The sequence below is a fragment of the Mastigoproctus giganteus genome, chromosome 13 (assembly GCF_048544385.1).
Source record: "Mastigoproctus giganteus isolate SK-2022 chromosome 13, ASM4854438v1, whole genome shotgun sequence".
Lineage (NCBI taxonomy): Eukaryota > Metazoa > Arthropoda > Arachnida > Uropygi > Thelyphonidae > Mastigoproctus > Mastigoproctus giganteus.
In genome coordinates, this window is record NC_143587.1 from 34855248 (window position 1) to 34870103 (window position 14856).

At 37.6% G+C, this 14856-nt stretch overlaps 1 protein-coding gene across 1 annotated transcript in view; it reads left to right on the forward strand.

Annotated features, from left to right (window-relative positions):
* The window catches only part of LOC150075950 (Krueppel-like factor 6), a 139728-nt gene extending 129332 nt beyond the window's left edge, over positions 1-10396 (forward strand). The window contains exon 3 of the mRNA XM_090387122.1: positions 8828-10396. Coding sequence (XP_090243248.1) covers positions 8828-9003 — 176 coding nt within the window. The 3' untranslated portion in view covers positions 9004-10396. The remainder of the gene's footprint in view (positions 1-8827) is intronic.
* The last annotated feature ends 4460 nt before the right edge of the window (positions 10397-14856 follow it).

Below are 14856 nucleotides of genomic sequence, written 5' to 3' on the forward strand. Positions count from 1 at the left end.
ACGAAACTCAGCAGTTTTAGCTCCCTTCCCCGGGGTGGTAGCAACAAAATTGTTCGTAAGTTGACCTGAAAGCTTCTTAAAGCATTACAATCAATTCCGGTGTGGTTTACCATAGATTAGATCCTCTTTTAACTTGTCTTCGAAATGGTTGGACTTCTCGACCTCATCATGATCGTGCTATTAAAGTAATTGAATCAATTACTTTAAACTCAAAACCGTGCTCAGTCCACGTATTACGTATATGACACAATGATAAACAGCTCATTATTATAGTAGGGCGAAAAACAACGGGCAGTTCAAGGTAAATGCAGAACCCTTCAGTAGGATTTATACAACTGCGCAAATTCCATTGTTTCCATGACTACCAAACTATTTAAAGTACACTCCAGAGTCGTGGTTGGGAGTATATTTTATTTTTATTTAATTTTTTGTCTATTTTATTGGTTTGTGGTGGCTGAATTTGTTTTTCCTCTTCATTATAATCAGCATTTGGATCAATTATGAATTGTTTTTTGGGAATGAATGCGATTATTATAACATGAAACCACACTCTTAGCCTGTAATTTGCTTTAATTATATCTCTTTAAATATTCCATTAAGCGTAATGTAGTTTGAGGATTTTCTAATATTAAAAAGGGCCGGGAAAAAAAAAAAACTCTAAACTCAAACGAAGTCTGCTAACGAACACACAATTAGTTGTATTGCTGCCATGAATTTTGTATGGTTTCGTTTTTGTATTGGCGATCCAATTTCTTTTATTTCGAGAGATTCGTCAGCCGCGTGTAATGGCCAAACCAAAGTTCCCCTTTCTTCATCTTCCTGAGATCTTGTATTGGTTGGGGACTATACTTACCCGGTTTTATATCGAGCGAAGGTAAAACACTCAGGAGAGGAAGAAGAGAAAATTCAAATTGAAGCTGGGTTCTACATTTTTAGCGTAATACAAAAACTTTCTCTTTCACTGGCTCCATTTCCTTGAAGGAAAATGCATTTTTATCCTTTTATCTGTCGTTCGATATTCCCCTGCATCAACTCAATTACCATGCTCACGACCATTTCGTGCTCTTAATTGAATATGGTAATTCTTAGACCTCTCATTATCCTGTTGCCTTGACAACCATCATGGACTATGATTTAAATAAATAATATGACGTCAGTTTGGCATTGGAATGAAAGGAAATTGTGTTCAAGGTCGAGACCATCCAAGAAGCTCTGTAATCTTAAATGAGGGTCTGATAGAACGTGTTCAGGAACAGGTCAGGGCAGCCTTGGAAAATATATTCTTCAGGATAAATAGAGAAAAAAATATATATTTCTCTCAAGGATGTCAAGTCAGTATTTGCTTAGACTTTTTGAAATGCATTCGTTCTCTCTTTTTCGGTCTTATATGGCTGCATTAAGAGAAAAAAATTAATTAACGGATTAAAAAGTTAGGTTTTTTAATGTGGGGAGTAGGGAGTGGTTCTATCGATCGTTTAGGGGTTGGATTACGAATGCTTTTGAGTGCTGAAGCGGTCACGTGATGTTTTCAGATGGTAGAGTTAATAAATGCGAAAAGAAATACTGGTACAGTTTTTTTTTTTTTTTTTGTGTGCGCGCGTGCTCTTTTTTTTTTTTTTTTTTTTACATGATGCTATAAAGTTTGACGTGGGAGAGGCTGTTAAAAGTTTAATAAAGAAAAATACGACAGCGCAGAAGTATAAAACTGGGTTAAAAGCACGCCACTTCCACAAACTAAAGCACAAAAGGGAAGAAAAAACTCCCCCCCCCTCCCAAAGCACCATGAAATCGCCGACTTTCACGACGTAGCGCGTGCGCCCAGAGAGAGCACCATTTCCGACTTCCGAGCCCATTTATACGATCCATTAAAGAAGATTACGTTGCTTGAAATTCTGACCGCATAACAGTCCTGTGACAATATGGAGCCTTATTACAGCACATCGTGAGGATTTTGTCCTCTTCCCTGTCCATCTCTGTCTTCCCCCACCACCGAACTTCTCTTCGTTATCTCCTCTTCCTCCCCATCACTGTGTGTCACTCTGTCTATACTCTTACCAAAAGTATTGAGATCCTAAGAAAAGTCGTACAATATCGCTCCTTCTGCAAACGATCACAAAAATTATCATTCCAGCCCCTAAGGATACCACCAATAGGATGCCCAAACCGTCAGACTTCCACCACCATGCAGACCTTTTCCAACTGTACTCCGGGTTGACGCTACATCAGCTTCCCATCTGATTAAAACAGCGTTATCGAGATTCATATCTCCAGACATTCCTTTTCCTCAAGAGACTGGTCCTTCCATTATAACGCCATTGCGTTGATCGCCGCGTAATAACCTTCTTGGCGATTTGAAATCCCCTGGTAGTGTGAGCTTCTGCATACAGTATACGGTAGGAAAAATAAAATGAACATCAATTCCTCTCTGACTTTTACCAAACGAATACAACCTCGAGAGGCAACTTATTCCAATAAGCTAAAACACATTGCTCGAAAGTAACTTCATGAAATCGTCTTTTGTTACTTCCTAAGATGTTTGTCTCCCTGGTTCATGTCTTTCCTACCGCTAAGCTTCGTTCAATTTACTGGTTTTCATCAGGGCCTTTCTTTATGATGTCTAGTTGCCAAGCTTTGCGACCCGAATTTTTAAGCCATTCCTCACCACTCTGGTCGCCTTTCTTTGAACCCTTAATGTTCTATGTCTTTTTTAGGTTTCTGCCTTTGGATCTGAATACTTTATTTCTAGTGTGATTTCACCATTATCGTATAACTCTCTTAAGACTGTTTTTGTGGGACCAGGTGGCATAACATCATAAAATAATTCCATTACTCAAGTATTTGAGTAATTCCATTACTCCAATACTGTTCTTCTCAGAACAGTTCCATAAACGGCACTGTTCTGGGAAGAACAATCAACCGGTAAATAGGTACACTACTTAGATGGAACTCCACGTTTACAAAAAAAATTATTTACCAACTCACTGAAATGTGAGAGTTGAGAATGCAAAAGTTGTTCCCACCATAATTTGCAAAAGAAAATACGTTAAATGATTTCATTGGCGTGATTAGCATTAACTTTGGACAGTTTACACTTACATAAAAGGGAGTAAAGGAAACGGAAATATCTGTCACGATTTCCCGGAATAAATTCCCCTCATATATTTCGGTGGGGTGGTGTAAGAGGCAGTGACATCACACCGAGAAAAGAAATGCTGAACTAAGACGTTTGCTTTCTTAAAAACATACTTGAAGTAACTCGTTTTGGCTTGTTGTACAGTGTCATGCATGCATGCCAAGAATTTAGAAAGAGAGAGAGAGAATGATGGATAGATAATTAGGGATAGAGAAAAGAGAGGTAATACAGAGAGAGAGAGGGGGGGAATAAAAGACAGATAGAAAGAGAGAGAGAGGGAGAAAAAGAGACAGAGGGTGGAAGATAGGCAAAAAGAGATAGCAGGGGTACATGAGAGGAATAGAAGGGAGAGGAGGATAAATAGATCAAGAGAGAGAAAGTGTGGGAAGATAGGTAGAGAAAGGTAAGATAAAATATACAGATGGAAAGAAAGAGAGAGTGGGAGTAAGAGGAGAGAGACAGAAGGGAGAGGAAGAAAAATAGACAGATAAAGAAAATAGGTGAAGCAGAGAAAGGGGAAGAAAGATAGACCGATAAAGAGAGGGGGAAGAAAGAAGAGAGAGAGAATAGACAGAGGAGAGGGAGGGAGGGAGGGAGAGAGAGAGAGAGAGAGAGAAATAGACGGATAAAGAAAATAGGTGAGGCAGAGAAAGGGGAAGAAAGATAGACCGATAAAGAGAGGGGGAAGAAAGAAGAGAGAGAGAAAATAGCCGGAGATGAGGGGGGGAGAAAGAAAAAAAAATAGAGAACATGGGGAAGATAGAGAGTAGGGGAGGATATAAACGAGAATGGGTGGAAAGATAGACTGATAATAGGGAGAGAAATAGAGAAAAAGTGAGAGTGGAAATATACAGAGAAAGAGAGAGAAATAGAGAAGGGAGAAGAAGATAGACAGAAGTAAGGGGAAGAAAGATAGCCCGATAAAGAGAAAGAAAGAAGACGAAGATAAATACAATGGGAGTAAGATAGTTAAAAAGAAATGGGGAGGAAGAGAGAGAAAATAGATGGAGGGGTGTGAGAGAGAGAGAGAGAAAATGGACAGAAGAGAGAAAGAAAATAGACGGGAGGGAGGGAGGGAGGGAGAGAGAGAGAAAGAAAGAGAGAAAATAAAGGACAGGGGAAGATAAACAGAAAGGGAGAAGGGGAGGAGATAAAGGAGAATGGGTGGAAAGATAGACTGATAAATAGAGAGAGAAAGAGGAGGAAAATAAATATTGGAAATAGACAGAGGAGAGAGAGAAAGAAAGGAGAAAAACAGTGGAAATAGACAGAAGAGAGAGAGAGAGAGAGAGAGAGAGAGAGAGAGAGAAAGGAGAAAAACGGAGTGGAAATAGACAGAGGAAAGAGAGAAAATAGAAGGGGAAGATAGACCGATAAAGAGAAAGAGAACGACGATAGACAGATAGAAAGAATGGTAGAAAATAGACCGTTAAAGAGAGAGAGAGAATATAGACATATGAGAGGGGAAGATTGGCAGATAAAGAGAATGGATATGAAGATAGACAGAGAGAAGGGGGGAAGAAAATGAAGAGTGACGATAAGACGAGAGAGAGAGAATTAAAGTTGAAAGTGTCAAAAGGCTTATTGCGGTATTGTTTTCGTGTACGCAGAAATGAATAATTAAGAAATGGGTCACGTGGCGAAAACGATGTTCCGTTGTCATCTTCTAATAATACTCTTCCCCGAACACACCTCTTACGACATTACATCGATTGAACAATATCTGCGGCAGTGGCGCCCCCTTTTAATATCCATCACAAGCCACGTTTGTTAACAACTGCGATTAAAATAAAAAAGTGCAAATGATTTTTCTCCGGCATCATTTAACACCTTTTGGACTTGGACCTTCGACACAACCATCCCGGGCTACTCTCGAAAGGTATTTGCGCAAGCTCATTAGTAGCGGCATACTTTTTTTTTTTTTTTTGCGCGCGCGCTCCAAACCTGTACTTTGAGTTATCTGCAAAATTTATAGCTTCTTCTTGTATGAGGCGAAACCTCTTGAGCTTCGCAGGAAGGGACGTTATTCAGAGGGAGGGATTAAAGGTACAAAGTACGTACGTTAAACAGGGATTCTTTGCTCTTGTCTAACACACCCCAAATGCTAAAATAACTGGCGTTGTTCAACCTTCCTTCTATTACCGAAGCCACCATTTTCACCTCGCATTAGTTTCGATATTAATGTGCGATTCTTTAGCGTCTGTTGCCCCCTCCCCCCATATAAACGAACATCGTCATCTGGCGAATCCGATGGCCACCATCAATCATTCCCAAACCTTTCTGGAAAGGTGATGACGTCACCTTTGTCAAGATCGTCTATGAAAGAATGATCAGTTGTGAGTTAAGTAACCCAAAAAATTCCAGAAAGTATTTTAAGAGTAAAGAGGGCCGTGCTTTGGTAATTCAGTACCCGGACAACAATTCTGCGTCCCCTAGCAGGGTGGAGTAATAGAAGAGAAAGTTGAAATTACAAGCGAATTTCAACTGTAGTTTGGGAGAACGAATGGTGTCTTGTTGCTTCATGACAACGCTCCAGCTCTCAAGGTGTGATACCTTGATGTGATTAATGTTATTTGAGTTCAAGGATCACTTGAAATTTTCTTATTAGTGCGTTGCCATAGTGATCACATTTGATAAACGCATTGTTTTTTTGTTTTTTTTTTGGTTAATAAGGGCAAATAAACACATCGACATGTAAGCTATATATCATTCCATATTTAGCGTCCAAGCAGTGCCATCCAGCGTTAATAATGTGTACTAAACAAAGTTTAACTTGTCCTTTCCACTCACTGGCATGTGTATGTGGTAGCTGGCACGTAGCATACCGAATGATTGGTGTAATTCTAGGTGTTATACTCTTGAACCCTTCTATCATAAAGCCGTTGGTCGTCTCCATGGCGACCATGATTAATAATGGGGAAATAAGGTCTGGTGTCATGCAGCAGGGAGGGCAATAGGAGAGCGAATGCTTTATGATCCCGGTATATTTCAGTCCAGGCTTAGATTAAGACCTGCCGGAGGCAGGAGAAAGATCTCTTAGGGGAGGGGGGGAGTACCCCCTTCCCCCCTAAGGAGAAGAAGCGGTTATTGATTGCGGGGATACTGGATCATTGGGTTGCGTTTGATTTATGGGAACTTAATTTTTTTTTTTAAGTTCTATGTCTGTGTATTTAGGACGTATTTATCTTATAGACATTTACGTCTTAAATCCTTTATATAAGTTTTTCTTGAAGAAAATAGGAGCGTCTTAACTTCATTATTATAAGTGGGGTAGAGCAGGGGGAGAGGAGTTGTCTCTCTATTAAAATTTTACCACAAAAAAGATAAATACATAGAAGTGGTTAAAACACAATTAGAAATGCATTAAAGCTCCATCTAACGACTACGTTACCTACTAAACAAATCCGTGGGCATGCGCAGTTAGGATCGTTAAATTTTTGAATAGTTTTTCTCTTCCCATTTTTGGCAAATGTTGCACATGGTCAATGTTGGCTTCCGTACCATCCAGTACAAGGTTGTTTACTTTTCTTTTTCTTTTCTCCATCAGTGATAAACATCATAATACAGGACGTTCACCCCTTTGATACCCGGGCTATCACACGACCCCCTAATTAAGGTCTTTTTCTTCATTCTGTGTCAGAATTTTTCGGCCCACTTCTGATCTCAAAAAGAGTTAACGAAGCCCCAGCGTATTGTTGTTCGGGTAATTGATCGCTTACATTTTTCTTTATCTTATCAGAGAGCCATTTGCATAAAGATGGTAGCCGCGTGCGTCTTTTTGTAATTAACGTACACTTTTCGCTCCAGATGAATTTATTAAGGCCATTCGGCGAACGGAGGATACCCATGGAGCATGCGCAAATTTCACAAGGCATGGCACGGAGAGAATTCACTTGGAATGATAAATATTCGTTTGATCTCGTATGCAATAAGTTTGCAGATAAATGTTGGTGGATGTGGTGGCAGATAGCACGGCTGCTGCATTTGTATCTTGTTTAAAATACTCTTCCAGAACCTTGATGGGTGTTAGTAGTTCCTGGAGAAAGTAATTGATCTTCGGATGCAGGTAGGTATTTGATCATCGCGATCAATGGTGTGTGCGCAGCAAATACGAATTAATGGTTATGACCGTATGGTACTGATGTTGATAAACTGTGGTGGGTAGCTAATATTGCAGGAGTAAATGATGTGGAGTCGGCATGTTTCTGCTGTTTGTTGAAACAAGGCAGGTTTTCTTGCAAAAGTAGGAAGTGGTGTCAAGATTAATGAGTGGATGAACAGTACTGGTAAGTAAAACTGATTTTCTGACCCTGTCCTCGGTGGGTAAAACAGTGCTAGTATGTAGGACTGATTTCGTAACCTGTCTTCAGTGGATAAACTGTGCGGGTAGGGTAGAAACGATTTTGTAACGCTGTCTTCAGGTGGGTAAACAGTCCTATGTAATTGTGGACACTCCACTACAATGGGTGGGTATCATCGTGTAATAACACCTTCTTTCATCTTAGTTTTGCTATTTATTATGGATAACTTCTGGTTAACTCTCTGGCTGCTGGTGGACTTATGTTCCTTGAATTGTTTATCTTTTTGGAGATTACTATGGACTCCTGCAATGCATTATAGCAGTGTGATGATCAGTCTCTGGGATGTGATGATCATCTGTGTAAGTGTCTCTTCAGTATTTTGTTGTAACTACTAGTTTTGATTGATCATATTGAATAGCTGCTTCTACTTGAATGCGTTTGAATCCCTACCTTGGCCCTTGTGGGTAGCGCAGTTGGTAGAATCACCGTCCTCCCCACATCGGGTGGAAAATACCTGAGTTCAAGTCTCATCAATGACGTGAGGCATTTTTATGGGCCTTTTTCACAACATGGTTAAGTTAGTTGGTCTCAAGCGAGATTAGCATGGTTTTTCTCCCGGAATTCAGCAGCCAGAAAATCAAATACAGAACACACATGCCATTTACAGACAGTATACACGGAGCAATATGGCCTTACTCGCTGATGCTCCTAAAACCCTACTGCAACATCCTTAGCGTGATGTTGACTTTGTCTATTTTGATTTTGTGCAGTTGGTGATGGTGCTGTAATTTTGCTATGTTTGGATCCGACTTGTTTACTAACACAGTTCGTGCTGCTGTGACTGTTGTTGTGCAGTTCCTTGTGCTGCCCAACTGTTAGGTGAACCTTAGTGGTACCTTAGTTTTATTCATCACGCTTGTCCAGCTCATTGTGCTGTATCTAATTTCGGGATGAACATTGCGAAGTATACCTAGTTCGTCATCAGTAATCATAGAACTTGTGCTACAGTGGAATCAGAAAAAAAATGTTGCCATCCTGTGCTGTGAAGTAACTTAAATGTTCTATTTATCCTGCTTGTCCAGCTCATTGTGCTGTAGCTGAGTTCTTGTTGAACATTGCAAAGTATAGTTATTTCGTCATGCTGTACTGATTGATGATGTACATTGTATTTAAGATATTGTCAATAATTGTATTTTGTACCATTTTGGCTAGGGACCGCTTTTCTGAGTTACCCTTTATGAAATGAAATTAAATGCATGGGCTAATTTCTAAGTAGAGTACCATTCATCTTGTATAAAATACTTTTCATTTGCGATCGAACGATTTCGTTTGATTGTACAAAACTGATCACAGGTGCACCCGATTTATATTGTATTTTCTTCTCTCTTTCCAGGTGAGAAACCATACAAGTGCTCGTGGGAAGGCTGCGAGTGGCGTTTCGCCCGCTCGGACGAGTTGACCCGTCACTATCGAAAGCACACAGGTTCAAAGCCCTTCAAGTGCATCCATTGTGATCGCTGTTTCTCCCGCTCCGATCATCTGGCACTCCACATGAAGAGGCATCAGTGACGTCATTCCACGCGTCAGATCCGGACGGTGATCGCAGCGCCACCTTGTCTCGTCGAGGAACATAAATGGCGTCGAAAGGAAGATTCCTGGTCATGTTCAGCTAGGCAACAGCTCACACGTTGGAGGTTTGGTGCCAATGTAAACCATCGGCCTCGTTTGTTCGAAGCGCCACCTACTGGTGAACGATGAAACGTGTATAGCAGCAGACTGTGGCCTTGTGGGTTGTTTTTTTTCTTTTTTTTTCTTTTTTTTTTCCTTCTGTTGTCTATTATTTTTTCACTGCTGGACTGCATTACTGGAACAAGTGTCCTCCGTGACACTGTGATCTTGTCATTAAAGACGTGTAAAGATGTGCTAAAGTCTGCAGAAGAAATTTGTTTTCTGGTGTCGTTCGTAGTCGTGAAGTCTGCAAAAAAAAAAAAGTTTCTACTCGGTAGCAGGCCACGTGACCATATAATTTTTTTTTATTTGTTATTTTTCACCGCATTGTGACTACATTGACGAAGAGGGTGGAATCATTTCATAACAAATGTGAGTTTCAAAAGGCTCCTCGTATATCAACAAATGCAATGCTTGGTGTGCACTCCTCCCTCTCCCTCAAAGAAACTTCCCTCGCTTCTCTTCCTTTACTCCTCCATTTTATTTGTCAACCATTGAAGAATTCCTGCACCTTCGAGTGAGTAACCGTCTCAAAAGCATGTAAGATGTTCACCAATCCCGATAGGAATTATAAAAATCTTTAGAGATAATTGTGATGTGTTTGGCCCAAAGATTAGCCTTTTTGTAAGGTCGAAATGGAGACAATTGTAAAAGAAAGCTCAAACCTGTTCTATAGTGTATTTAGTGAAAAACAAAGTTGTCAACACCATGTATGTATTAGTAATCCCCTTCCATAGAAATCTTAAGTTCAACACGTCCTTTAACATTAATCTGATTTTATGAAGGGTTATTGTTTCAAACACAGTGTCCCAATCGTTATCAAGGCATGATGGTGCACATACAAGTTAAAGAATCGCAAGATCTTTAACATCTTTTTGTAGAAAGATCTGGGTGAAGATCGGGTCCTTATGGTCCAACATATACGCCAAAAACTTATTCGAAATAAGAATACAAAGTGATAAACTGGCCATTTATTATTGATAACAAGGATCCAGCAAGGATTTCAACGTTCTGTAAGAATCATTACTCTCGTGACTTCTAAGTGCCCACTGGAAATCCCCCTCCTTATCAAAAATAAGTTTCCCCTAGTAAATACTCATTATCCTCTAATATTGGTTTAGTATTTTAAGACTGTTGTCCGCAATTTTGGTATAAATTTGAACACTGAAAGTGTTTATGCAAATCACACATCAGAAATATGTAAATGAGATAGCATCCAGAATTTTTTTGCTGGATTCTTTAAAAGGAACTTCCAGACCACTAAAATTGGAAACTTTTTTTTGTATTTTTTTAGAAACAGAAAAAGAAATCATTGTGAACTGTGTTTCAAACATTAACCCCTTGAAACCAAAATGATTAAAAGTGAATTTTTTTTAAGATTATTTTGTAATTTATTTTAAATATTTTTACCAGAATTTCTGTTAATTTTCAATGTCCCGTACGTTACTTCTGCTAGCACATATCACAATTGTCAAGTCAGATTTCTCCTTTGAGCTTAAGAAAAAGAGAGAGCGAAAAAAAAAAGGGGGAAATCTCTAACGAATCTTATGACCCGTGACTTGGTGTGACTTAGAAAGAATAGTGTAGAAATCGGATTGGTTATTAGAGTCGGCTTGAAATGGGAAAACCAAAATAAAAGAAATAATAGAAAAAAAAATACAAAACCGACGTCAGAGTTGTTCAAAGTGAATGGGAAAAAAAAAGAAAAAAAGCCTTATTTTTTGGTAATTTTAAAATATAATAAAATCTAGCAAGACAGTCTCGACATAGAGGCTTTTCTCTATGAACAGAGAATATGTACTTTGGTCTTGTGAATTTTTCCCTATTCTAAGTATTTTATTAAATCTGTATAGTGAAACAGCTAGTGTGATTGACATTTTGTTCCATCAGTACGCTTGTGAGCGAATTTTCCACTTAAAATTTTGGTTTATTGTTTATGTAAAAAAAAAAAGAAAAAAAAATAGTGGAATGCATTTATATAGTGTAACTTGAACGAGCTTGGCTAGAGAAGAAAGCTATCTTCTAATGATTCAACACCAGCAGCTTAAAAGCATTAGTGTAAAATCAATACTTATACAAAAGAATACTTCAACTTTTCAGGTTGAATAAAGAACTTAAATGTCATTGCCCATCTTGAAAAAAAAAAAAAAAAATTTTCATAATGTCGCTGAAGATGCTTTTATAGATGGTACGATTTTTTCCTCAAAAAAAAAAACAATAAAAAACATTAGCGAGTTAGTCTGTACCCTCGTGGCGCCATCTAGTGTTCCAAAGAAAAACTGTAACCCATTCCTTCACCCTAACCCCTAAACACATGCGGCATACGACAATTGGCACCTAAATAAATCAAAAAAACATAAATTCATTCTGGAAATCAATAGATTTGTTTGTGCCCAAAAAAAATAATAAATATGTTTTTTTTTATTATTTTTAAATAATAATAAATCAAATAAACGCGAAAGTGTTTGTCACCAAAGAAATGGCTCCCGTTCTTGGTGCTCCAAATTTAATTTGCATATTCAACTTGTGCCTTCATATTAAGTATTTAAAGTCACTAATTTTTAATAATGAACATAGTTTAGATTTTGTAGATAGATTTACCTTAAAATATCTTTACTGGAAGTGGTGGATAATTTAGAATATTCCCAAAAAGGAGGTCAAAGTATTCAGAATGCAGAGTTTAAGCAAAGTACACGGAGATATTACATTAAAAAGGGCAAAAAATTATATTTGTTATGACGAGTTATTCCACACTGCTGAAACTTAATTTTTTTTTCCTTTATTTAAATTTCTCCTTTGTTTATTTACATTTGGAATTTAAGCGAAAAATAGAAAGATAAAGTTTTAGTTTACTGAAAATGACAAAAATCAATTTACTTTTCTGAGATTTGGAAATTGTTTAACAAAAAACAAAACATTCTTTTTATCACGTGCCTTTTTTGGTTTTATTCCTGATTGGCTGTATCGTTGAAATGTGAAATTGGCTGACGTAATTTTTTGTTAAATTATTTTATACCAATTTTCACCATCAATAATAGGTAAATTGATCCAAAATGGATTTTAAATATATAATAAAAATTTATTTTTAATGTAAATAAAATTTCAAACCAAAAAAATAAAACCAAGGTAGTCATTTATTTCCAAAACATATTAGCCTAGTTTGAAAATCAATGATTTGTTTTTCTCCTCCTATCTTATTCATTTTTGCTTCCATCCCTTTTATTACAAGATGATGCTCGAGCAGAAGTGTCAGGTTGGTGGTTCCATCCCTCATGTTTCTCTAATCTGATGTATACTGACTACAAGATAATAAGGATGCCAGTTCTTCTATCTCGTGACAACGTTAACGACCAGCAAAGCTTTGCTTCCATGCTCGTGGAAGAATTATGATTATTTCTCTGTGTTCCAGAAAAGCAATATGTGGCTTAAGAATATCATAAAGATGTACAGTAACTGAGGTGTTTTGTTTTTCTTCTTGTCGTGTATTGTAGACAGTAGAAATAACGAAGCCTTAGTACTTGCTTTTAAGGAATTGGTCAAAGTATGCAGTTTATGGCTTGCAACGTCTCTTTATTATGGTCAAATATTTCTCCATCTTATTTCGACAGTTGAAAATTTATGAACTTCATTTACTGAAACTCTTCTTGTTTTTCTATTAGGACGGTTTGTTTCTGGTTTTGAACCTGGACTCAACTCTATATCAGTTCAAATTTTTTTGGCATCGGTGGTGTTTATTTATTAAAGCGTAATTAATTCAAATGTAGGCGTTTCTTATTTATTGAAAAAAACTTTGCATGGCTGATCTTGTTTCTTAAACTGCAAAGAGCGAGCTTATTCCATCAATACCTAAGAAATCAGAATATTCTAAATCTTTTTTGAACTCAGATTATTACAAATTAAAAAAAACTAGGATCGGTTTGAAATTCTGTAAGTCAAATTTCTGCATTAATAGATGTTCATTTATTTCAATCCAGTTGCAAAGTCGAATTCGAAGCAGCCATGTTTGAACTGGAACTGAAAATTAGCGAATTGTAAATTGCCGATTACTCTTACAGACTGACCTAGTTTACCAATTTTGACATATGGAAAATGGCAATTTGTTCTCTTTCTGTAATTGTGAGCTTTTTTCAATAAATAAGACTTTAACCACTTAATTTTCGAATTTCAAATTTTAATTTATATTTTTATTTTTCTAATACACATTGGTTTCCAAAATTAAAGGAAGAAACGCATGAAAATTTGTTGGTTAGTAAATCAAGTTGTGTCAGTAAAGAGGTTTTTGCAAAAGAAATTGATATTTAGTGACATTTGTAAGAAAAGCGAAACAACTTAAAAAAATTAGAAAAAACATACTAATAAGAGATGTGATCATCCTTAATTGCTCTGCTACATGACTTTATCAGCTCAGTAATCAACAAGGTTACTTTTTGCAGTAATGTAAGTTCCTAAAGAGTTGGTGAAGGGAACTGGCGAACCTAAATAGGTCTTAGAAAATCTCACGTGTGTTATAAGACCGAAGTCTAACAGTAGTGCTCACAAGAGCACAATTTCTTGCTTTTCTAAATATCCTTCAGCTTTACGATCTATGTGAAAGGCCATTATCTTCCATGAAAACAAAGCGAAAGTCTCTTGACCGACAACCAGCATAGGGTTCATAGGGTACAAAGTTCTCATCCCTATACTTTAGACCACTGGAAGTTTCCTTCATTCAGAAGCACTCATATACCGAAATTTCCGCCCACGCTATCAGATTCTGAGCATCCTTTCAAGAATGTGCCAGAGATGGTTCGTTGTCCATTTTCTCCATATTCAGAACAGATAGAGTTCACTGGTGGCTAAATCTAGACGGGGCAGTAAACAGTAATATATATCCACTGATCTAGGAGACATGGTGTCTGCTTCAAAGTAATCTCTCTCTTTCCCTATCTATCTGTCTTGTAGAATGGTGCCAACGGAACATAAACTGTGGGTCGTACTACATACAAAGTCTTTTCCATGCGTCCTACGTAACATCGAGGCAAATATCAAGATATTTGTGGCTGCACTCAGGTCAGGCCTTAGTTACAAGGGTATTACTTTCTTATTGCGTAAAGCTTCAAATGTCAGAAAACGGTCTTGAACTGAGGTTGTTGTCCTTGGCTGTCCTTGTCCTCGTACTCTAGAGATGCTACCAGTGTTGTGCTCTTGAATCCCTGCCAAAGTCTGCATATTTTCTTGGCGCATAGAAAAGTAATTTGTGTGCGATTTTTGAATTGTGGGTGGTAAGCATGTATAAATGAGAAATTTGCCGTTTTACTAAATTCTCCAATATGACATAAATACAAATTATCTTAATTTTGGACAGCCGTGTATTTTGGCAATGTGAAAAATATTCTGGTCAAATCTATTTTGCATTTATTCTTGTTGAAGAAGAAGCATTACTTTTCCAAATTGACGCGATGTGTTATTAAATTCTGTTTTCTGTCTCTCTCTTTTTTATATCAGAAAATCATTGCTTTTCATTAGGCGGAAAACATAAAACATTGTTTTGGAACTACATTCTTCGATGGGAGTCAAAAAGACGAAACCGTATAAGCTGCTTCCACGTAATCTCCACGTTGTTATGCCCTAAGAAAGAAATAAGATTTAAAACAACACACGTATACACATACATTTGCATATCTTCCAGCACTTCCTGCCTTCAAAGCTTCAAAG